Raw genomic sequence first — 23,941 nt, 5'->3', positions numbered from 1 at the left:
GCTTCAAGGTGCTCTTTAATAGAATTTTACCTGAGTTTTGTCTTCTCACACTTCTGATTCACCTTGCATAGAACCGAATCGTTGTAACCGTTCGTAACCAGTGAAACAAGCACTGGACAGGCATAACACATGATCTTGAATGCAAGATGGTACATTTTGAATATGCTTCTGGGGATTATGTTTATTTGATGAAGACATTTACTACAGTAGCTACCAATAATTTTGTCATGTGAGCGTTGAATGGCAATTTCAAGTAGAAACACGTCAAAAGAGTACAAAGATGAAGCTTAGAATAAATTAGGTTCAGAATTTCATCTCCGAAGCACGAAGAAATTTACCAAATTGTGCACTGTAAGGTAGAAACAAATTCTTAATGAATACTCTACAAGGCTTCACAACTTTCCAAGCCCATGACACCGACAAGAAGTGAAAATCAAATATTGTGAAGAAGCGTGTTAGTAAAATTTTCCGTGGATGAAAGAAATTAATGTAGCGCATTTGCACGCGTTTGAATTTCGACTATATCCTCGAAATTCACCTTCATCACAACCTACTCAGCTTGACAAAGAGGAGTTCATCAATACTGTTCTCATAGGATTCCGAATCCATAAGTTTCGATTCCACCGGTGGTGCTCAATCGACGGCTGTTTTCATCTACATGCTTTTAGGCTTTTATGGAAAGCCTGAAGATGACCCATGATGGAACTGGACCAGAGAATATGTTTGAAAGACGTGTCAACACAAGCCCAACTTATAGCGGAATTCCGTGGCAACATCTTATCTGAAAACTTCTTCCTCAGCATCTAGATCCTCCAACTGGACCGTGATTGTCCCGCCGCACTCCAACCACTGGCGATGCGCCGCGTGCGGAGTACTTCCTGGCTTCCGAGGTCAGCCACTTGTCGAGCCTGCACATGACTGTCATCTAAGTTGGAATGAACGCTGCATTATCCTTGCCATCGCCACCGCTGCCTTCTGCTTTAAAAACCTTTCACCCTGGTTCTGGACCATATTGTAATTCTTTGTAAACGATCGACTTAGTCTCCACTTTGCAGTACCAAGGTATTTCATATTATCTTCGCAGAGTTCACGATAGTCTTCAGCTTCACACTCAGTTGAATATTATACTGTAGAAATGGCGACCATGATGACCAGCCTGAACGTTGCCGCGGTGCAGCCCATCAACGTGGTATCCTCCACCAGCCAAGTGCATTTGGGATCAGTCAGCCGTCTCGGAGGTCTGAGGTTGAACGTCGCTCACTCCAGCTTCAGTCTCCGATCTTCCCCCGCGCGCTCCGTCGTTGTGGTGCGCGCCGAGGAGGGCGTGGTCGACAAGGTGGAGAATGCGGCGGGAGATGCAGCCAACAAAGTGAAGGAGACCGCGGGAGCCGCCAAGGACAAGGTGCAGGATGCCGCCGGTGCCGCCAAGGGCAAGTTAGAGGACGCCGGGAACTACTTGTCCGGAAAGGCTGGAGAGGCTCAGGACAAGGCGCAGGATGTAGGGCGCGACGCCCAGAACGAGGCGGAGAAGCTGGGCGACAAGGCTGACGACGCAGGCAGGGACTTGGAGGGCAGCGCTAGGAATGCGAGCAAGGACGCGAGAAGCGAAGCTGAGAAGCTTGGTGTAAGTTTTCGTCTGCCTCCGAAGCTCACTCCGATCACATACTTTAGAGCAGTGTGCTCATCTCATTGTCCCGGATGGTGTTGCTGCTGTTATATGGTTGTGGGCTCGCGCTGAGATTGAATGCATTTCGATGATGTTTGCAGGACAAGGCTCAGAATGCCATAGACGATGCCAGGAACTCGCTGCAGAAGAATGCAGAGAAGGCGAAGAGCAACGCTCAGGACGCGGGGAAGGATTTGCAGGAAAAGGCTGAGAATGCAGCGGATGGTGCCCGTGACACAGCGCATGACTTGAAGAGAGATGCCCAGAAAGGCGCGGATCGTATTTCCAATTAGAAGTGGACACAAGGAGCAATCATAGTGAGTGATATTTTTCTAATATATTATATTAGTAGTTGCAGTGGCATATCTGTAAAGAATATGTAATTAGCGTGTAGGAGATGAAAATGTTGACGTTAATACAACTAGAAGCGAAAATTTGTCCAAACAATTGCTGAGTATTTATGTTGTGCAATATGAGAAATATTTTATCTGAAGTACATATTGTAAATTTTGGAGTTTTTCTATATGTTATTTATCATTACTTAATAAAAATAAATATAATATTTTCATACGGTCATGGTAGGATAAAACTGATACGTGCATTGTTAGTAATCTGCAAAATTTATAATACAATCTGTTCATATTATTGACAGGTAGATGAAATTGCATTTCATACTGTAGACACCTTATCAGCAATTTAGAGTTTACAAAGCATGGTTGAACTGCCGCCACAAGATACACACTTCGTTACATTCATACAAGCAAGTTTACGAAGAACCAACGTTTTAATACTTCTTTCTAACTTGAAATGCGGTCGGTACCCTTTTGAACATCCTTCTTCAGATCCCGAGCAGTGTCGCGTGCAAAGTCACCAGCGTCTTCAGCCTTCCCTTGCACGTCTCTACCGGCATCCTGAGCGGCGCTGGACGCTTTGTCAGCATTTTTCTCTAGAGATTCGCCAGCATTGTCTAAGGCGTCTTGAGCCTTGTTCTGTAATCACCGTAAGCAATTGAATCTTAGCAATCGAACAGATTTAAGCAACACATCTCTCTTCGACTTTCATGACTATTCAGAACAAAGCCGAGCCACTTTGCCGGAGTGATGGGAAATACAGCAATCAAGTAGGATACAGCAATTGTATCAATAGCATCAATGGCGTGATACACTTACATCAAGGTTTTCAGCCTCGCCTCTTGCGTCCCTGCTCGCGCTCTTTGCACTGTCCTCCATCTCCCTACCTGCATCGGCAGCGTTGTCGCCTAGCTTCCAAACTTCGTTCTGCGCATCGCGTCCCACGCTCGTGGCTTTATCCTGAGCCTCACCAGCTTTTCCGGACAAGTAATCTCCGGTGTCCTCTACTTTTCCCTTGGCCGCGCCCGCAGCGTCCTGCACTTTGTCTTTGGCAGTGCCAGCCGCTTCCTTCACATTGTTAGCTGCATCTCCAGCAGCATTCTGCACCTTGTCAGTCACTCCCTCCTCCGCCTTCACCACAATCGGGCCCCGCCTTAGTGGTGTACGAACACTGACGCTCCTCGCCGAACTCAACCGGAATCCACCAAGACGGCGCACCGAGCTCAGCTGCTCGTGTCTGGTCGTCGTCGTCGTCGTCCTTGTGACGGTGTTTAAAGCCTGAGCTCCAACGACCATGTTTGTGCATGCCATCAAAGCCGACTCCATCGCTGCGACCTCTAATTTGTTCTCCGCCGGTCAAAACTCGATGCAGTGAGAATGCTCTTAATGGAAGTCGACTAAAATTTCGGTGTTGAAATGGAAACTTTTATAGTGTCGTTTGTCTTAATAGGTCCCATTTGGATGGCGGTATTGTTTGGTAGCGTGCCAACGTGGCACCTAACACCAAAGGAACGTGTGCATGAAGTCCCAAGTGGCGCGGTCACGGGATGGATATGCTATGACACGTGGCGCAGGACGATTAGGAGGGTGGATTTTCTTGCTTACGTGGATGGAATGAGAGGTGAAGTATGGGTTATCTTGGATAAGGTTGTTTGTTCCTCATGATTGTCACTGCTCCGCTTCCACTTGTCCCACGTCTGTGTAACATTAGGGTTTGCAATTGAACCTTTCAATAATGTATGTATGTTATTCAGTTCTTGCAATCAACCTTTAGTAGTTCTCCATATGAACCCTAAAAACTACAATATAATGATTGTGGTATTTTTAAATTTTTAAAGCCGTAAACTTCTTAGACTTTTTTGATGTTCAGTAAGAAGCAAAACTTTTCAACAATGTATGAAATTATGTATATACAGATAGATTTCATGTCTGTGTTTATCAAATAACTATGGCATAGAAATGAAGCTAAAAATATAAAAAAATTGTAAAAAAAAATCGAAATATCAAAAAAACCTATAGCAAAATATTACACAGTAAAAGTGAATGTATGTATGTATGTATGTAAATTCATTTTATTTAATAAAAATAATAATTATATAAAATCACAACATTAAAATGAATTGGACTTGTGTCATATCTGTGTGTATACATATGTTTATTGATTATAATCATCATTAGGTATCATTATTTCTTCTTCATTATCAACATGAAGAAGAATGTCTAAAGGATAAGCAATGATGTAATCTGTATCTGAGATTAAAATTATTTCAGAAATATATTAAAGAATGGAAACTTGACATTCTCTTGGCATCGAAAAGTGCAAGATTAATTCTTTAAAAGAGTTGAAGGGGGCTCTATTGATTCATGCCAAGATAAGCTTTATGGTGATTTGTAAAATTACAAGTTTTTGATTTTGAATGAGAATTTAGCATGCATTGTCATAGAATCTAATTACTTCAAAATGCTTAAGGTGTAGTTATAACAAGGTGCAAAATCTCAACATGATATTCAATAAATATATATATAGAGAGAAAAATTAACAATATAAAATATAAAAAATAATAAAAATTCTTTGTCAAATCTAATTAAAATATTAAAATGGCTACAACCACCAAATTTTAATATTTTTATTTGCCAAAAATCATATAAATCTTAAGAAAAATAAAATTATACAAAACATATCAAATTTTAAGTAAAAAATTTTAAAAAATAATAATAATATAGTCTCGAAGTTGGAATGTTGGTTAAAGATATAACTTATAACAACTTATATTGAATGTTTTTATCAATTTTTTAAAAAATATAGGTTTTTAATTCAAAATAATAAAATTTATAAAGCTATAGACAACAAACTATCACAATCATTATTTTGTAGTTTTTAGGTTTATTTGATATATATATATATATTTAATTTTTTATTTTTATTTATTCTTCAATTATGTATATCAATTATTTAATATTCTTCAATTAATATTCTTTGACTACCTAATTATATTTAATGAATTAGAGGTTATTGTAACAAATAGCCATATTTATTGGTATATTTATATAGATTAGTAGAAATAGATAGAAGGAGGTTAAATTATTTATATCTTATTAGAAAGCATTTAAAAGTTTTATAGCCTTTATACATGTTTATAATTGATTTGATAAGTTGACAACTTAGTCAATAAGTTGCTATATATTACACATTTAACCACTTATATTATAAGTTGGTCTTGTGGTTCACATATCAAAAACTTGTCCTATAAATTAGGCATGTGTAATATGGCCTATTGGACATCACCACATAGTGCCTTAGTAGATAGTATTTATAGAGACAAGAGTGTGGCCTTCTTCACCCTTGTCAATGACTTTCTTGTGTTTTTTTTTTATTATTATTATTTTTTATTTTGCACTTGGCAATGGCTATTCTTGTTTCAATTCTACATGCATCTTTTAATTGATTACTTTCTCTATTTTGATAATATATATATATATATATATATATATATATATAATTTTAATGTGATTCATATCTTTGATAATTTAAAAATACTACTAATTTCTTATACTTATTTTATTCTAAAAATAAGTAAATTATTTTACTTTTTATTTTTGTCTTTTAAAGATTTTAGACTATCCATCTTTAAACTAATATTTTTTATTTTTTAATATTCATTTTTTTTTAAAGAAAGTAGATTATTTTTCTTCCTAGAAATTTTTAAAAAGTATCAGGTATTACAAATTATCTATTTCTAATATGAATTAAGGATTTTTTAAAGTTTTTTATTACAAACTATGGATGCTACTCCTTGAAGAAGTGAAAATAGATTTATAAAATTTGATAATCTTCACAAACTTAGCAATATTCTTAAGATAAGAATTTTATATATCACTAATTATTATTATAGAAGTATTATTCCTATGTTTGTGAAAGAAATCAACAATAAGGTCTAATGTATATACCAAAAACTTTTGCAATTGAGAGAAGCAAGTAGATTGATCTCACATGTAAATCCAAAAAATCTTGCTACTATAAATATGAAGGAAAAAATGATTAGTATGCTGATAAAGTCTCACGAAACAAGATCAAAATTTAAAAGATTTCTACAATAAGTGAAGTTCTATTTAAGTTGTATCCTTCTCAATATCTTAATGGACTCACTTAAGTTGGATTTATAGGCTCATTTTTATTTGGGAGTCTTTTCTTGATTTGCAGTTTTCATAGAAAAGGATTTACAATTCTTATATGATTTAAATTTATTCTTAGAAGTGTATATGTCTACATTCAAAGAAAGCAATCAAGAACATGTAGTAAAAATAAAATAAAATAAAAAATTAAAATAAAATTTATAATTAGCTACCATCTATATTGCCAAATTCTAAAATCTTGCTTGCAAAATGGATTGGAAAAATTAAATTTTTATCAATCAATTTTGATATGGATAAAAAATTAGTGCTAAAGATTTGTTATTAATTTTTTTTTAAAGAAGATTTATTAAAACAAATTTATTGCTTAAGATATTGCATGTTATAGTTAATTCTTTAGAAAATATTAAGTGCAAAGATTTAATTGAAGAAGAATAAATCAAGTCAAGACAACAACTTCTAACTTTTTAGAAACTTATTCATCAAGATTAAGACCTATATAAATTAATATAGCTTAATTTTAGCTATTCATACTTTAAATATATATATATATATATATATATATATATATTATAAGAAAAAATTATATTTATATTGTGGAAAAATAAGTCATAAGTTACAAGACTATTATATAAAATCAACAAGGTTTAAAGGTAAGGAATATAAAATTTTTAAAAAATAAAATAAAAAACAAAGATATCTACTAGCAATAGGGACCCTCCAATGAAACAACTCTAAACCATCAAATATGAGTCTTATACTACGACTAGATCTTGGAAATTGATTTAAACTTTCTATAGTTATTATAACTTTAAATCTTAAAATTTTAATTCAAGATCTTTGAGACACTAAAACCTCAATATATTTTATAAATAAAGAATTTGAAAAACTAAATGATAGTCAAAATCTATTTCTTTTTTAATATATCTATAATTTAAAAATCATTAATATTACAATGACACAATATCAATTTAATTTTTTTTAGTGTGATAAAAATTGATTTGCAAATTAAATAAGTTTCAAACAATTGAAAATATTGGTTTGTAGTTTTTGATAAAATAGAATTAAGAATGATTTTCAAGAAATTCTTAATCTTTGCCTCACATTCAAAAATAAATTTTTATTTCAGATTGAATTTTCTTTCAAGAACTCATAAATAAAACGTGCTAAATTTTAATTTTTGAAATTTTCTTTAAAAAAATTTAATTTTCCTTCTCAAAATTTCATCCAATTAATAATCTTCAAGGACAAATAAAAACGTTTAATCAAACAGCAAATTTCTAGGAAATACAAAAAATATATATATAAAAAAAAAAAGATATGTAATCTTAAAAAATATTTAATATACAAAAATCATGTAGGTGCTAAATAATGAAACAAAATGTGTAAGAATTGGTGAGGCCAATATTGTCAATTTGACTGGACAAGTTATTTGTTTGTCCATTTGCTTGACAAACAAATGGACAAGTATGACATAATGAAATGAATAAACATTTAGTAATTAAGCTTCAAAATTGTATTGGAGATATTATCATTTGTTACAATTTTATTAACATATATATATATATATATATATACACACACAGAGAGAGAGAGAGAGAGAGAGAGAGAGAGAGAGAACCAGAGGGTGATGTGAAACTGGTTTAGTATAGAGAGTGAAATATTATTTAACAACAAAAGAACTACAATTATGGGATACAAAGAAGCCAGTCATGAACACCAAAATCCTTGCATCCCAAATCCCACTTCAAACCCTAAATCTCCTACTAATGTATTTATTTTTCAACTCAAAATGACTTGCTCATCTACATCCACACAATTATGGACTTTGATTGCATACACCACATGTTTTTGAAATCCTATCATCATTTCTAAAATTATATAAAATCACTCTGCCTTTGTTTTTTTAACTTTTTTAAATTTATAAATCGAGTGTTAAAGCTACGATTCTACTTCTTACTATATATGTATATTTACTTTTTTGTAATCACAAATTATATTTTTCAGAAAAAGACTTATAAAAAATCAAAGTTCACACAATTCAACTGCTTGAAAATCATCTCAAGATTTGATTGTTTCTGTGTTTACATGCCAATAATATGCAGTACTGAATTTGAAGATTCCACTTCCTTGAAATTCATTTAGGATGAAAAAATCCAAGCATGTTCCAAGATCATAGTAACACATAAGCTGTATGGGAGAAAAAAATGAAAACACAAGAATGTGAAGGTATCATAACATCTCCACATGTACACAAAAAAATCCTTTTGAATATTCAAAATTACATAATGGGACAACTAACTAATCTCTTATATTTACAGACACCCTTGTCAAATACAATTCAAGTCTTGTAATTTCAATTTTTGTAATTTATACTTTAACCTACGGAGACATGTTGTCACCAAATAAAAAATATTTTATCTTAAATAGAAAATAAAATACACTGCCCCATTCTTGAAGAAGTAAGTACAAGCAACAGCTCACTCAACTGATGCAACAATTAAATAAAAATAATAGTTTACTTAATGATTCACATGGTTCTAAGACATAGATAATAAAATAACACTTGTTTCCTTGAATATTCTCATTAAAACACACACACCCACTCACACACACCAATGGTTTAAAATGGTATGTGAAGTGGCAATAAAAGGAATAATCTAAAAGGGGCAAAAACTTCATGACACTGAAATTCTCATTTTCCAAAGCTTTGGTTTCAGGCACTGGGAATTAGGGTTTGAGGGGGGGGGTGGGGAGGAAGTTTCGATACACAGCCATCAAGCGAGAACCCCTAAACCCTAAACCCTGCTTCGCAGTGTTGGAGCCCGATTGTCATTCGGTTGCAGGGCCCGATCCTCCATTGCCTCCTCTCCATCGCCTTGTCGCTTGCCATTTTGAGATCGGCGATGGGCGGGGCGTCACGATCCGTCTCCCGGTCCTGCCGCACTGCTGGTCAATACTTTGGTCGTCTCGTGCAGGGCCGTGTGGATCTTTCTGCGTCTCACGTTCTACGTGGGAGAGACTTGCCATCTCGGAATACCTCTCCAGGCGATCGTGATCGCGAATCCAAGGGGCTCGTGTCGGCGCGGAAGGAATGTTTCGGATTAACTTTTGTCGCCAGGTGATTGATTGTTTCAACTTTGATTTTTAAGCATTTCGGTTCTAGCGACGATTGACATGATTTTGATGAGAGGTTTAGGGGGATGGTGGATACCGAGCATGGTGCTCAACCTTTCGTTGCGATTTTTGTAATGGATTGTAAGTGTAAAGGCATGTTTATGTAGTATCCACTGAATGGAGTCGCACGAGAATTATCGAGTTTTGTGATTGACACATTATGTATTCCTGTGACGTGGTAAATTCGCAGCTCTAGCGAGGATGTAACGTGTAGGAAGTTGCACATGGCAACCAGGCATATGTCATCAATGTCGCTGTTACTCCAGCAAGGGGAAAAATTTAGACAATACGGTGCGATGGCCTTTGTCTATTTGAGATGCATTGAGCCGGGGTGGAGTTCCAGAGGCTCTCTGCTACCTTCGCCTGCCTCCAACCCATTTATAACGGGTGGAATTCGATGGAAGACCAAATATAGCAAATCTGAGCAAGCAGCAAAGAGGGCTGCCAAGAAGAAGAAAGCAAAGCAAATTCGAGTAAAACTTCGCCAAATTCGGTTGGCAAAGAAGCTGAGGAAAGCCAGCATGACGCCCGAGCAGACGTTTCTTTGGCGTATTGAAAAGGTTGTATGACCAACCTAGACTTGTTGTTGGTTTTTATGAAGAGTCCTTAGCCCCCTACCACTAACACTATTGGCACTCATGCGTCCAAGAATGGGTGCCTTAATTAGAGGTCCTACCAATAGAGCTTGTTTTGCCTCAAAATAATCAGCTTTTTTTTTTTAATGTGCAGTCCGTGTTGCATTTCGACCTTTAAGAGGTGGTCTGAATAGAATCGTAGGCATTTTGAGGTGTTAAGAACAATTTTCAAAACCTTCACAGGAGTAGTTAAGATAATATGTCACTGAAATTTGACTGTTTGTGGTGTTTGGTTGCTTTCAGTGCAAGAAAAAGATAGCGTTGCATGAGGAGCAACTCAAGAAATTCGAATTGCCGCCATTGCCCGAGCCTGACCCCGATCCAGAAGTACTTACCCCAGAGCAACTGTATGCTTTGAAGAAGCTCGGCTACAAGAACAAAAATTATGTGCCTGTTGGGAGGCGAGGGATCTATGGGGGTACAATCCAGAACATGCACATGCATTGGAAGAAGCATGAGACCGTGCGGATAGACTGTGACAATTTTCCGAAAGAGAAAATTAAGGAGATGGGCGAGACGCTAGAGAGACTTAGCGGGGGTATTGTGATCGACATCCATCAAGGCACTACTATCATAATGTGGCGTGGTAGGAATTATAAGCGGCCCAAAGTTGATATACCGATTATCTTTAAAAACTTCAACAAACGAAAGGTGCGAAGACTCCCTCAAATTATAATTTTCTTTCCCAACTTGCAACTGTTTTTGTTTAAAAAAAGGAAGAATATAAATAAAAATAAAAAATCCAAAAATATTTTTAGGTTTTAACACTCCAATCAATCCAGCATCATTCATTCCTTTGTATAAGTTTACAGCTACGTACTGATACTTCTCATACGTGCATGTAAGTGCTATATTGAGGCTGTAGCTATCCCCTGAACGTGTCCTATTTATGGTATGTGGCTAGGCTCTCATTAAATCAAAGCATGAGCAATCTATTGGTTCATTGAAAGATCAAATAGTCAAATGGGAGAAGGATCTTAGAGAGCTGCGGGCAGATATGGCTCGTGAAGAAGCTGCCAGAGCTCGTTGGTTGGAGGAAAATCCTGGCATGGCACCTCCAGAACCTCCAGCTCCTGTGTCAGTGGAACAAAGCGATGACGACTCTGATGAGGTTACAGATATATCCGACGATGACATAACAGAAGTGGACGATTTGGGTCCTGAGTACGACGATGATAGTGATTGGGAGTATCCAGACAGTGATGTTGATCTTCCAGATCGGTCTGTTCCAAGCAATGATAACGCTTCAACTAGCAATGTCTCGGATAGTAATGATGAATGGGAAAGTAATTTATACGGTTCTGGTGATGAGACTGGAAGTGATACCGACACTTCAACGAGAGAAATAATTGGGAGATCATATGCGATCCGAAGAAAACCGTGAGGGCTTCGGGTTCTGCTCTTAACAGCAGGGTGGGCTGGACGATAGCGTGTGCAAGTCTGAAGACAGCGGGAGAATGAAATCATATGCATTTTTCTCCTTCAAAGGTGTTGCACTGCATGCACAACTTGAATGAGGTCCACCTTGCCAAAGACGATAAACAATCCAGGAATTTATGCCTACATGAAGGTTGGTCTTCCACCAATTAACTTTTTCTGCTCGCATCTAGGATTCAATTTAATGAAGTTGAAGTTTATTCGGTGGGTTCTGGCAACTCGTCTTGAAATCTCGTACTTTTAACTATTTTTATAGTACGGTATGTTAAGGCCGATGTTATGGTGAACTCGTCGCACACCTGCACCAGTTTTCTCTATGTCCTTGATTGTTGTTATGGTTTGAAGTCAAATAACTGAACTGAAATTAGCGAAGAAAAGGAATAGAAAAGAAAAATCTTTGAACGGGATTCTAAATCATTCTAATTCCTTCATGTAATGTCTGCAGGCTGCGAAGTTCCAATACTTGATCTCTTCCAACAGCTTGGCCACGTAGTTGTTGTCAAGCTCAGTAGATGACTTTGGTTTACTAACTCGTCGACTGTAGTCGCATAAGGTTAGTCGTGACTTCAGTATGGAAGTAATGTACTATGTTGTTAGCCCTCCCAAGAAAACCTTCCAAGGATTTTTCATCCTCAGAATTCAGGAAATCTCCTGGTTTACCACTCCTTTGTCTTGATGTGGAGATAGCGGGGCCTCGCTCAGTCTGTCTGTCTCTCTTTCTCTCTCTCTTTCTCTCAATGTACAGCTTCGAAGTTGGACAAAATCGAGGTGTTTCGAAAGAAGTTCCTGAGTTGTCCATGGTGGCTACCATTGCACTTGAGCTACCGGAAGGCATATCCGAGTCGCCCAAGAAAGACAGCTCACATTGTAAAGAGCCATCATTTTTGACGAGTCAGAAATCTTTGACGAGCATGTATATGTAAATGTGTTCCTTTTTCCCTCCTATGATATTATTATATCTACACCGGAAAACAATTTTCTCATTCTATCCGAGCATGTTGACAAATAGGTATTTAGTTGTGCGAATAAAAAAAGGCAAATCAATGTGTTGGAATTTCATTTATTGTCTATTGCATCGAGACAGAACTAATGTGATTGAATAGCTTTGTGGATGAACTGTCTTAATGGAATGTCGTATTTCTCGCCGCGGAATAAATCATCGCAGCATGTTTCGTAAAGTTCTGCTTTATCCGAAGCTGACAACGTTCTGTCAGAGATCAAGCGAAACAAATCGTTCGATCCACGTGATGTTGCACTACAGAATTGAAATTCTGAAAGAAGCCTTATTGAAAAATTGTCCTTCTAATAGTTGTCCAAGGTAGAGGTGAGTTTGTAAGCAGCTGCGTACCAAGAAAATAAAGTTAAATTGTCACCCAACAAATATCCTTCACAAACTTAAAGAATGTAACACCTTTTTGGTTTTTGAAAATCATATCCTGAAAGGTCTGCTGCAAAGGATGACAAAGCCTGCCCAAAGCACCACGAGTGTTAACCTTTTGAAAATACTTGCACTTCGTTAAAAGCTGAGTTTCGAATTGAGTTGTCCAAGCATGTCGGTTGATTTTCTTGTTCCTTCCAGGACTTATTTTTCATGGGGCATGACCGTATATATGTACAATACACAATCTTTCAAGTAGAAGTTGGTCAAGTACATTACTTGCAAGTGGTTGTCAAGGAGTCCAAATTCCTCAGCTCCCTACCTCCTGATGTTTACAAAAGGACAACACAGAAAAAGTTTTTTGTGTCAAAGATTGAAGCCAGCTCACTTCCGCTGCTTTGCTCCGACTCCCTCAAAGAGACATTTTAAGCTTATAATTTCTAAGGGGGGGAAGATCAAAGTAAGATGAAAAATAAAAGAGCAAGAATAAGTAAGCATAAAAGAAACGCTCATGCACCTAGATAAAGTTAGAGCTGCCCAAACGGTTATGGAATACTAGTACGATTAATTTCAGCACAGAAAAACATAAAAAATAAAAAATAAAAAATAGACAACCTACATACTTCATTCCATAATAATCGTCGACAGTATCTTCCAGCTTCTCACCTTAACAAATAGAAAGCAAATACATTACTCTACACAATTTATCATTTCAACTTACCTGTCAAGCAGAATTTATTTGTCAATAAGCATGCAGACACCTCATTATCCATCTCAAAAAGCATACAAATTAATAAATTGTTTTACTTCGTCACAAAAATTAGCAAATGTTGAGATTATTTTAATTTCATACTGTTTCTCCCTTCTAAAATAAAGCAAATATTTGCTTGCTCACCCTCAGCAGAGGTATCCACATTAGTCATAATGAGATTCAATCACATTTTACTGCTTTCGTATGTCCATACGTCTACTTATGAAAATATTATATAAATCTGATTTCAAACCAACCACCTTGTGAAAGTGTTGGTTTTGTGAAGGAGCACTGGATCGGTGCAAAGGAAGGACCAACAACCACAATTGGGACTATTCATCGTCACCAAAAAAAAGTGCTGTCTCATCCCTTGATTCTCCCTTTTGTTGGACTTGTGCAAGACCAAAGTCAATAGGGATGAAGGGTTTACGGAATCAGAGGTCTCACGTTCTCATGCCCCCAGGAACATGCTCTCTCTCTCACACACACACACTCACACAAATGACATTGCAGTTGTGGTCATGGGAACACATTTCAAAGAAGATTACAACAAATTCACATCTATCTGTGGGAAAACTTTGAAGATCCAAAAAAAAAAGAAAAAAAAGAAAAAAAGAGAGGAAAATTTAAAAACTGATGAGATGCTCTGCCGTAACAAATCCTAAGTAACAACAATTTTTCTTCAATGTATTTTTTCGTGAAATACAAGTGGCTGCACGAAGTCAGTTTACAGTCGATTGTTTGATGAATCATTTAGCGAAAGACAAGAAATAAAGTACGTGTTTTTCAACATCGAGTGAACTTTTTCTTCTTTATTCAATACTGTTATATGAGAAAACATATCCTTCAATGTGGTTAACATAACCGTTACCATGACAAACACTGTTAGTTTATTGTGGGTTACCTTGATTCAACCAAATGTAGATTGGAACGAGTGAAAGAATTCTCCCTAATACAGAGGTTGGGATGAGGGGCAGAATTTGTACCCAACGGTAGGTAATAAAAGCAGAGTGGGGGCTGTGTTAGGGTATGGTACCCTCCAAAGGTGGTCGTTTGTTGGGTGACGCCACACACTCCCCACAACTGCAGGCCTACGACGCGCCCTGTGCCATCAGATGGGGGATCCAGCGGCGCGGCGAGGCAGGGCTAAGCGTGTCAGGGACGGAGGGGCTTCCACAACGGGTCTCTCTCAACGTCCTCAACCCGAGCAAGAGGAGGGAGGAATGAGGCGAACAGGGAGTGAGTGAGCGAGAGAACGAGAGAGAGAGATGGTGGGTCCCGCTTTCACTCCGCTATAAAGCCTAGATGGCGCCCCCGCTACCGCCTTATTGCGGCGCTCATCCATCACCCTCGCGCCTCCCAATCCCGTTTCATTCCATGCCATTCCGCCTCTTGCCCGGGATTCCCGCGCCATCACGCCGCGCTTGCTATTCTCCGCTCACAGCTTTCGGTGGTCACCACTGAGGATCGTTTCCTTGTTGGTTGTCTGCTTGCTGACTGATGCTCCCCGTTGGCTGTTACAGTGCGTGATTTTCTGAGAACTGGTTCCTAGCTTAGGCTCTAAGTTGCTGCTCCAAGCCTTGTACTTGCCACTTGCTCTTTCTCGTTTGGTGTTATAGTTTGCTGTCTTGCTGGTAGTGTTACGGTGAGTTTTTCGTTGCGCGCTGCTTTGTAATTGCCAGGTGTGAAGGCCAGGACTGAAGGTGCGGAGTGGAGACAAGCTCAGTGCGGAAACGGTGAGTATTGAGTGTCGTCTCCGGGTCTGATCTTGGGGTGAAGAGTAGGGGTGAAAGTACTTGCCTTAGGGCGTGGAGTTGGGAGCCCAATCGATTTCATGGTTTTTGCGGGTGTCGAGTATTTGTTGTGAGTGCTGTAGAGGAGGACCGGTTACGCTGAGTAGACCGCGAGGGCATTCACAAGAAGTTTTGCGCATGTCGTGTGTGGCGCGGTTTGTGGACTGTCTACAAATCAATTGGCAGCGAACCAGACGAATGTCACTTACTTAGATTGGGATCGGTGTGTTGCAGTTAGCGAGCTGAGTGAAACCTCAGCCGCTCTGAATTTGACAGCTATTGGGTGATCACTTTAGTCGGATCGAGTTCAAACACTGTGCGTGATCCCTCTGTATTAGAATCTGAGTTTTGGAATTCGCTCTTTCTGACGTGCTGCCAAGAAATGAATGCACTATGATCACCCCTGACATTGGTTGACCTTACTGCCTACCTCGATAGATATTTTCCTCATGGTCATGGTCCTAAAACCACTCATTTGATCTTGTTTCATTTGATTCTATGAAAGGGTTTAGGTAGTAGTAGTCAGTTGATACTGCATTCTCTAAACTGGGTCTCACCATTCGAAAGTTTGGGGTTGATGGAAAATTGCAGAAGCCATGGCCTTCACCAACGCGACTGCTTCAACAGGGTTCGTGACTTCCGTGATGATTCTGTTTCTGTTGACAACCGTCTCTCCAAGCTTGGTGCAGGGGCGTATGCTGCGAGGGTGTCCATGCGGGCCAACCTACGTGGTCCGAGGAGGCGAGTCCCTCCAAATGATCAGCGAGAAGTGCAACGACCAGTTCATCTTGGAGAACAACCCCCACATCGTCGACCACGACGACCTGTTCGAGGGGCAGCTGCTCAAGATGGATTGTACGCTGCGCAAGATCAACCTGTGCGACATTGCTGGTGCTCTTCCTGTATACTTTTGCTAGTCTCGACGACTGCAAGAATCACCCCAATGATCCCGCACAGTAACTACCTCACCTGACTCGATCGTCTCTGGAGTGCACATTCTCCTATTATTGAAAGGTGCACTACGTCCTCCAGTCGTGAATCGATTCCTCCGCTTCTTCTGGCAGCTGTGGCCTCATACTCCACCAGCAAGTCTCATACAGAACATCCCACGAGATTCCATTCAGGCAGCGCCGATGGGATCATCATATATCAGTTTTGATTGTCTACTTTTCTTTCAATCTCGACATGGCTATAGGTCACCGGGATCGCCGATTCTCATCCCAAACTAGCGTAGTATGTCGAGCTTTAGTACACACAGTGGCCGTCCTTCCACACCGGGTTCAGAGCTGTCAATTGATTTCATGCGGCCTTCCCTCTCATGCCATGGGAATATATTTTATGTAACAGTGTCAACAAATGTCCACAGATAGGCATAATTATCCTGTACATTAAGCCAAAGTCCGGCTAGCTAGCAATACGTATATCAACGTCCATTGAACGAATTCCTGCAACGTTTCGTGTAAAGAGTTTGCATGGCAACCAATGGTGGTTGGTTAGATTTCTTGGGGTGTACACCCGACCGTCAGTCTCTCTTGGGCTATGGGTTAATCATTTGCAACGGCCTTTACATGAGCCACTTGTCCCCCTTCAATAATTCCCCCTTCCAACGTTCCAATGTGTGTACTATGCGAATCAAGCGCCACAGAAACTGAGCGAACCTACGACTTGAATAGAAGGACATCTTCATCCTTTGGCACGTGTCAAATTGCTACACCTCAGTTTTGATGCTGCGTGTGTAGAATTACCTTCCCTTGTGTTGATCCATTGCTCCCCCTACCGCTGCACTGGCAATACTCGTTAAGCTGAATAATCACTGTCTTGTCAGTTAGACTAGCTCCTTCGTCTTACTCTCATTGTCCTTCTCTCTGCCACACTTGTGCACTGATCCTACCGACACTTCGAAGTATCCTGTAGCTTGATAGCGGTTCAACTGCAGTGAACTGCAGCTATTTGTATATTAACAATATATTGTGCACACTAGTAAATATATGCTTGCATGTCTATACGTACATGTAAGCAATTACATTTACATTCGTGCAAATGATACTTTTAGACTTAAAACAGCAACGCTGCGGTTATATGTATAGATGTACGAATGTATACATGTTGTCAATATTATGAAGATCATCCATGCCACCTGAGGCTTATCCTTTTATAATGCATCCAAAACATGTATATTTTGACAGTTCATTATAGTTTTTTTCTTATTAATGGTGCATTTTAAAGCAGACTGTAACAGTTGCAATTCTGATAACAGTTTTTATTCCGTTGATCAAACTTTGTGCATGTGTAGTCATATTCCACGCATTTAAATGCAATATTGAATCAGTTTTCTTTCACTGCAGTCTTTTTACCTTTACTGAAACCAACGTAATTCAACGATGCAATCAAAGAGTGTATTAAACTCAGGTGGCGTGGTTAGTTTTTGTATGCAGACTTGTTTAGAAGTTGAATAAATATTTGATGTGTAAATATATGTGTATGTAGGTATGATAAACATATTGCTATAATGTTGTGTGTATTTTTCCAGTGTCAAGTACTTTTGAATTTCAGATACGTTTTGTGAGTGTTTAAGTGATATTAGTATTGTTGACATTCAAATCTGTCTTGGGTCACATGGATACATGTACTACTTACACAATTCAATTTCTGAAATTGCAACATGCAAAATCATTCTTTATCATAGCTATAATTTCATTTTAAAGTTTATTGGATCAATAACGGATACATTTCCAATGTTTGCATGTTGCAATGTGCGAAAGTTTAGAGTAGTCTGAATTTAATATTCTGTTCAAATACAAATGGCTTTGTGATAATTTTAAATATTATAGTTATTTTTGCTAAAACCTTATCCACTTGAGGTATTGATTACGTGTGCTTTATAAAAAAATTGCACAATTCAACACTTTTCAAAAATCAAATTACCCTTGTAGTAATCATAACTAGGCATGTAAACAGTTGCAAATTTGATTCTGATTATTTATTCAACAAAAATTCGATCAGAATAGATAATCATTCTATGTCCAACACACACACACAAACCACACAATGAGCATATTTATGTGAAACATTTGTCAAACTCAACAAGCAAATAGATCTGTAAACAACCAACTTTTTATGGATGTACGTCAATAATAAAAAAAAAAAAATCCATGTGTATTCATGGGTCATAGTCAATATCTTGTAAAAAAAATAAATTTGACAAATCAATATCATTAGTTGACTATAAATAATACATCTCTACAAATAAATAGGATGATCCAAGGGAAATTTTTACAAGAAACTTCGTCCACTGGGAACAATTCATGTGGAAGTCCTCCAAGGGGGAGAAAACCTGGCCATGAATAGAGTAGACAAAAAAACAGAGAGTAAGAGTCACAACAAAGCACTGGGGCCACGTCGCGGAAAGCCCAAAAGCAAAAGCAAAACAATATTAACAACAATAACAACAACAACAGAGAGAGAGAGAGAGAGGGGCATTATTGGGGGAGGAGAGGGAAAAATCTTAATAGCCACCACAACGTTACACCAACTCAGTGCTGACGTGCTCACGGAAGTGCCAACTCACTCTCTCAAGCCCAGTCACCATATCGGACACGTCACTCTGCGGCTGACGTGGAGGATCCGCAATCGCTTGCGCGGGAAGCACCCGTTCACACAGGCAGTTTGCGCGAGCGGCGGAGGAGGAGGTGGGGGGAGGGAGGGAGGAGGATCTTATCTTTGTTTGTTTGCTCTCCATCGCCGATCTTCGCTTCTCTTCGTCTTCTTCTTCTTCCTCTTCTTCATCTGTGATGTTGCTACTGCCTGCGTTTTCGTCGTCGTCGTCATCGTCATCGTCATCACTTTTTCTGGGACCTGCTGGTGCCATCATGCGTCATGTGGGCTTGTGGCACCCTCGGCACCACCATCACCGTCATCACTTGCCTGCACCGCTTCTCCCTGCCGCATCTCCTCCTCCATCGCCCACTCTCTTACCCCCCTCACCACCCCGCGGTCGCCATCCCCGGTGTCGTCTCTGATTTTCGAGGTATTTGTCGTTATTGTTGTTTTTGTTGTTGATGATGATTATGATGGTTTTGGATGGTTGGGGTTTGGGTTGTGAGATGTTGGATGGTGTGCAACGGGGTTTGAAACTGAGGTGAGGTGTTTGTGCTCTTTGCTTCACGTGGGTGGATTGGATTTTGGCTGCTTTGAGGGATTGGAAGTCGTATTTGGGCCTCCTTTTGTGATTCTCGCTGGCGTGACTCCAGTGCTGATTTAGTTAACGAGTTGGGTTTGGTTTGATGTATTTAGGAGTTGGTGTTATTGGAGTACTGAGTATGAATCGGCTGCGATTTTTTTCCTTTCTGTTTTGATTTGTTTGTTCGTTTTTGTTTTTTTCTGTGTGAGAGAGTGTGTATGTGTGTGTGTGTGTGGAAGTGAAAAAATTGTGATCAGTTTTCTGAGGGGCGGAATATATTGAAGAGGAGTGCAGGATTTTTAAGGATATTTTTCAAATCTAGGGTAACCCAGGTGCCTGGTTACTCGTGGGGGTTCCTTTTATGGGTTGTTGGTCGGTCTGCGGGGAAGTGTTGTAAACGGAAGTAACCTATATCTGTTGGGAGATTGATCATAATGCAAGAAGCGCGGGAGAAGAAATTGAGTTTTTGGTGCAATTTGCTATTCTGAGAATTGTGCACTTTTCTTGATTCATTTTTATCATCGTTGATAGTGTTTGCTTCGCCATCGCAGATTTGCACATGGATTCCAGACCTTGGGATAGAAGTAATCGGGACTGACCCACCAGTCGCATTCAATCAAATGCAGGCGTGGCATAGGTTCCCTGCCCGCATCTCACATAATAAGCTCCAGTCTTTGACGTCATTTCAGCAGTTTAGAACTTCTGTGGAAGCTGTATGTGCCAGCGGTGGGACATGCCAAGATAGTCATGGCTTAGACAACGTAGCAAGGGTTCATATCTCGCCTTCACCGAGGACGAGGATGTCGAGAGACTCACCGCATGCCCCGGATGTGGCAACACACTGTGTGATGTCTGGGGGAGATAAATCTGCGGCGGCTGTTGCTGCTGCTTCGTCGATCCCGCAAGCAGAGCTCTGTGCCACAAACGCTGAGTGCGTGACGGTTGCTGAGTTAGGGTCAGCGGAGGGTCTTGCAAAATGGCTAGAGGAAAGGATTGGTGTTGAGAAGCCATCCGTCAGTTCCTGGGGTGTCGATTCAGGGACCAAACGGATTGGGAACCTGTGGACTGAGTTGGTTGATGGAGAGATCTCTCTGGAAGACTCGAAGCCGCCGAAGAGGACGGTGCATGTGGCAGTCGTGAAGATTCGTAATGAAGCTGGAATGTTTTTGATTGAGTCTAGTCAGGTATCATACTCTGGGCATGTTCGCATAAAAGAGCGAATTTTTGTAGTGCCAAGCTCTTGACCTTGGCACAAGGTGATAAATCGTGTTGAAATCTTGTGGAACCTACTTTTCATGTAGCCTTACTGAATATTTTTCGTGGTTATTAGATATCATATATATATATATATATATATATATGCTGGATTGAATGTCTTGGCTTTCCGCTGTAGTGTTCATGCCATTTTGTGCCATTTTTCTTCTATCAGGAAATGGATGATGGGCGAATGAAGTCTAGGAATAGGCCACTATCTGAAAAAATGCGTCCCGGTGAGAACGTGGAGGACGCATGTAGAAGAGGTGTGTTTGAAGAGCTTGGACCTGAAATGGGAGCTCGTGATCGGGTGGAGATGATCCTTGAAACGTATCAACGGGAAGAGGAAGAGCGAGATTCATTTTCATATCCTGGATTGTTGACTCGGTATGTCCTACACTCTATGGTGGCTTCAGTGCGAGGCCTTCCCAGCTCTGAGTTTTGCACGGAAGAGAATGAGGGGAAACGTTACGATGCCACTTCTAGAAACGAACCTGCAAAGCATTTGGGTTCTTCAAACGAAGCACCAACAAATGTATCGACAAATGGATCAACAAATGGAGCACCAACATTCTCAGGAAACGGGCATGCGAGTGGAATTCGCTGTGCGATAGGAGTGAAGAAACATTATTGGAAATGGGTGACTGATGTTGAACTAGACGAAATTATGAAGAAATAGGATCTTACTTCGAGGAAGGAGCTTCTTTTCTGGCAGCGACTTCCGATTGTTTTCCAAGAATGTGGGAGGACTAATAATGAACCCTAATTTGAGGTCAGGAATGAAGGATTTTGAAGCGTGTTTGAAGAGGCGAGTTCCGCGACGAATTAGGCAAGGCTCTTCTTGTGGTGCTCATGGGCGCATTTAGGCAACGTTTGAATCCCAACTTCACATCGTTTTCGCATAGGAATAAGTAAAGAGTAGAGCTGCGCATTCATGGGAGCTGTGCAGTCCGATTAGACACTGTTTTGGAACTTGGAGTATTACGTGTGATTAATATGTAGAATTGAGACGGTTCTCTGCATTTTTTTGCGTAGTTTTTGCTGTGGTATATGTGTGTATAGAGTTGTCAGAAACGTTGCGTTGTTTACAGTTCTATCTCGATACACAAAACGAAATGCTTGCAAAAGCATTTTATGTGTAGTGAATCCAATGAAACCAGTCAAAAGGAGTCACCATTCAACTCTTTTTCTCTCTTTCTTCTTTTCTTCTTCTTCTTCTCCCCCCCCCCCTCCTTTTGTTTTGTCAGATGTGGATACTAATTCACCCTAATTTACTGCGCCAATCAATTCATATATTAACCCCGTGATATCAGTGAGCGTTATTTGTGCGTCTTATCCTCGGTCTGCAGTTGTGTCAGAAGTATCGGGTTATACAATTCTATCGACTGTCGGGTATTGAAGTAGAGGCGGAGACATGGACTTCACTAGTGTCGCTAAGTCATTATGGTAGAGTATGACGAGATAAATCAATTATAATGTCACACAGAGGATTCATAGATTAAAAAATGAGTAAGATCCAATAGTGGAATTGACCACATAAAGGGTGTTTGCAGTTTTTTTTTTTTTTTTTTTTTTTTTTTTTTCAATTTTGCTTGCAAGATTTGATGTATAAGAACAAAAAGATTTTTGACAGGCTTTTTATTCAAGAATTGTAGAATTATTTTAGTAATGTATTTTATTGAAATTCTTGCTGGAACTTCTAAAATCAATCCATTAAGTCTTGAAAGAAAGATTCTAAAACAATGTGAATGACTTGAGTAGGATTAAGAAATCTATAATTTTAATCTCATTTTTTAGTAATTTTTTATATAACAAAAAAAAAAAAAATAGAATTATAATTTTATGGTTTGGAGAAAACACATTTAAGATTGGACAACAAAATCCAAGCATTTGGAGTTTTTGTACTTAAGTATTTAGAAAGCCTTTGGGGCACAATCTAGGTTTCATTACACAACTATAATTGGTGTTTTTGTTTAGCTTAAGAACAAGCAACCTACAATTAATTAGAATATTGTTATTTTTGATTTTTAAATTTTTTTTAGAATTTCAAAGTAGTAATTAATGTTATGGTGACATACAATGAATAAGCTAGGATAATGTTGGTGGCATGAAGATGGCTCTCACATGTGAAGGTTTTATCATTCAAGTTATAAGTTTTAACCTATGCATAGACATAACATTCAAACACTAGATTATTGTCTTTTACAATTTCTATTGCCAACATTACTACCTACACACAACCAAACTTTCTCTAAGTGAGTTTTTTTTTTTTTTTTTTTTTTTTTTTTTTTTGGTGTTTCTAGAATCTATGCAAGGTTATTCATTTGCACCAAATCATATGAAATTATAATAGATACAGAGCTAGTGAAAAAAGTAGCCAAATTGTGCCAAAACACTATAATTGCTTGTTTTATAGGGAAAATAGTAGAAGCTTTCGATCTCAAAGTTTGAAAAGAAGAACTTGAATAATTAGTGCAAGGTACTATCTTTATCAAAAAAATCTTTGTTGAGGCTATCTTTATTTAAAACCTCTTTTAAAGAAATTATTCAATAGCTTTTAATTCAATTGTCATAGAGATTGAATCTTAATAATTATATATTTCAATCTTGGGATCCAAATTTTGATTCATACCCAATTCAAAATCTAAAAGATATCTTTTATTTGGATTCATTCAAGATCCTAACTTAACTTATGCTAAAAAATTCTTTTAAAGATTCATTAAAATAATTTCTTATTATAATTCAATAGATTGCAATTGGGCTAGAAAACATTCTAAAATATGGTTTAGATAATAAAAATTTAGTAAAGCTACATTTTTGCATTCCAATGGATTTGAAAATTGAATAGAAGTTTGAAATGAAGATGAATAATCTAGAGACTAATATCAAAAATCTATATTTATCAATTATTTGAACCTACCAATATGTGAATTTTGTTTAGATACTAACTATAGAATTAAAGATTGCTATTTTTTGGCAAAGACAAAGGCTTGGCAAAGATCAAAATTGATTAAAGATGTCCAAAGTCTTTGTGAAAGAGGAACAACTTTAAGGTTCTAATGGACAAGTTAAATATTTATGTAAATATATTAATTATTTCATCTTAGAGCATGTATATAATTATAGTTGTTAGTACAAATCCTTTTATTTTTGTTTGATATAAGAAAAAGAAGGCTAGATAAGGTGCAA

General features: G+C 38.3%; 5 protein-coding genes across 8 annotated transcripts; 4 read left to right on the top strand and 1 right to left on the bottom strand.

The window, feature by feature from the left end:
* The first annotated feature begins 1,021 nt into the window (after nucleotides 1–1,021).
* LOC112279819 (uncharacterized) lies at nucleotides 1,022–3,419 on the top strand. 3 transcript variants are annotated; one of them, XM_073532914.2, is made up of 3 exons: nucleotides 1,022–1,624; nucleotides 1,768–1,983; nucleotides 2,509–3,419. In XM_073532914.2, the coding sequence occupies exons 1-2, from the start codon at nucleotides 1,136–1,138 to the stop codon at nucleotides 1,957–1,959; spliced, it is 681 nt and encodes a 226-aa protein (XP_073389015.1). In that variant the 5' UTR covers nucleotides 1,022–1,135; the 3' UTR covers nucleotides 1,960–1,983; nucleotides 2,509–3,419. The 3 variants fall into 3 exon arrangements, with proteins under 3 accessions (XP_073389015.1, XP_024370327.1, XP_024370326.1); XM_024514559.3 differs by having other exon boundaries at nucleotides 2,319–2,708; XM_024514558.3 differs by lacking the exon at nucleotides 2,509–3,419 and having other exon boundaries at nucleotides 1,768–2,159.
* On the bottom strand, nucleotides 2,268–3,402 carry LOC112279818 (uncharacterized). The gene is made up of 2 exons (XM_024514557.3): nucleotides 2,836–3,402; nucleotides 2,268–2,655 (listed from the first exon to the last, which is right to left on the bottom strand). The coding sequence occupies exons 1-2, from the start codon at nucleotides 3,340–3,342 to the stop codon at nucleotides 2,464–2,466; spliced, it is 699 nt and encodes a 232-aa protein (XP_024370325.1). The 5' UTR covers nucleotides 3,343–3,402; the 3' UTR covers nucleotides 2,268–2,463.
* Nucleotides 3,420–8,938: 5,519 nt separating the features above from the next.
* LOC112279376 (uncharacterized) lies at nucleotides 8,939–12,058 on the top strand. The gene is made up of 5 exons (XM_024513761.3): nucleotides 8,939–9,268; nucleotides 9,515–9,884; nucleotides 10,203–10,610; nucleotides 10,864–11,529; nucleotides 11,842–12,058. Exons 1-4 carry the CDS (start codon nucleotides 9,054–9,056, stop codon nucleotides 11,341–11,343), a joined length of 1,473 nt encoding a protein of 490 aa, XP_024369529.1. The 5' UTR covers nucleotides 8,939–9,053; the 3' UTR covers nucleotides 11,344–11,529; nucleotides 11,842–12,058.
* Nucleotides 12,059–14,864: 2,806 nt separating this feature from the next.
* Nucleotides 14,865–16,760, top strand: LOC112279423 (uncharacterized). Of its 2 annotated transcripts, XM_073532912.2 has the most exons (3): nucleotides 14,865–15,261; nucleotides 15,553–15,634; nucleotides 15,910–16,760. In XM_073532912.2, the coding sequence occupies exon 3, from the start codon at nucleotides 15,915–15,917 to the stop codon at nucleotides 16,233–16,235; it is 321 nt and encodes a 106-aa protein (XP_073389013.1). In that variant the 5' UTR covers nucleotides 14,865–15,261; nucleotides 15,553–15,634; nucleotides 15,910–15,914; the 3' UTR covers nucleotides 16,236–16,760. The 2 variants fall into 2 exon arrangements, with proteins under 2 accessions (XP_073389013.1, XP_073389012.1); XM_073532911.2 differs by lacking the exon at nucleotides 15,553–15,634.
* A 1,898-nt stretch (nucleotides 16,761–18,658) lies between these two features.
* Nucleotides 18,659–21,933, top strand: LOC112279867 (uncharacterized). Its single transcript, XM_024514600.3, has 3 exons — nucleotides 18,659–19,345; nucleotides 20,050–20,682; nucleotides 20,928–21,933. Exons 1-3 carry the CDS (start codon nucleotides 18,659–18,661, stop codon nucleotides 21,429–21,431), a joined length of 1,824 nt encoding a protein of 607 aa, XP_024370368.1. The 3' UTR covers nucleotides 21,432–21,933.
* Nucleotides 21,934–23,941: the final 2,008 nt, after the last annotated feature.

This window comes from Physcomitrium patens, chromosome 3 (genome assembly GCF_059467195.1).
Source record: "Physcomitrium patens ecotype Gransden chromosome 3, ASM5946719v1, whole genome shotgun sequence".
NCBI lineage: Eukaryota > Viridiplantae > Streptophyta > Bryopsida > Funariales > Funariaceae > Physcomitrium > Physcomitrium patens.
This window is presented reverse-complemented; position numbering and strand designations above follow the sequence as displayed.

Coding starts and splice junctions, on each gene's coding strand:
- LOC112279818 (XM_024514557.3), bottom strand. CDS start 3,342: ATGGAGTCGGCTTTGATGGCATGCACAAACATGGTCGTTGGAGCTCAG. Junction 2,656..2,835: donor GCGAGGCTGAAAACCTTGAT/GTAAGTGTATCA, acceptor CGGTGATTACAG/AACAAGGCTCAAGACGCCTT.
- LOC112279867 (XM_024514600.3), top strand. CDS start 18,659: ATGAATAGAGTAGACAAAAAAACAGAGAGTAAGAGTCACAACAAAGCA. Junction 19,346..20,049: donor TGTCGTCTCTGATTTTCGAG/GTATTTGTCGTT, acceptor TCGCCATCGCAG/ATTTGCACATGGATTCCAGA. Junction 20,683..20,927: donor TTTTGATTGAGTCTAGTCAG/GTATCATACTCT, acceptor TTCTTCTATCAG/GAAATGGATGATGGGCGAAT.
- LOC112279819 (XM_073532914.2), top strand. CDS start 1,136: ATGGCGACCATGATGACCAGCCTGAACGTTGCCGCGGTGCAGCCCATC. Junction 1,625..1,767: donor GCGAAGCTGAGAAGCTTGGT/GTAAGTTTTCGT, acceptor TGATGTTTGCAG/GACAAGGCTCAGAATGCCAT.
- LOC112279423 (XM_073532911.2), top strand. CDS start 15,915: ATGGCCTTCACCAACGCGACTGCTTCAACAGGGTTCGTGACTTCCGTG.
- LOC112279376 (XM_024513761.3), top strand. CDS start 9,054: ATGGGCGGGGCGTCACGATCCGTCTCCCGGTCCTGCCGCACTGCTGGT. Junction 9,269..9,514: donor GGATTAACTTTTGTCGCCAG/GTGATTGATTGT, acceptor GTAAATTCGCAG/CTCTAGCGAGGATGTAACGT. Junction 9,885..10,202: donor TTCTTTGGCGTATTGAAAAG/GTTGTATGACCA, acceptor GGTTGCTTTCAG/TGCAAGAAAAAGATAGCGTT.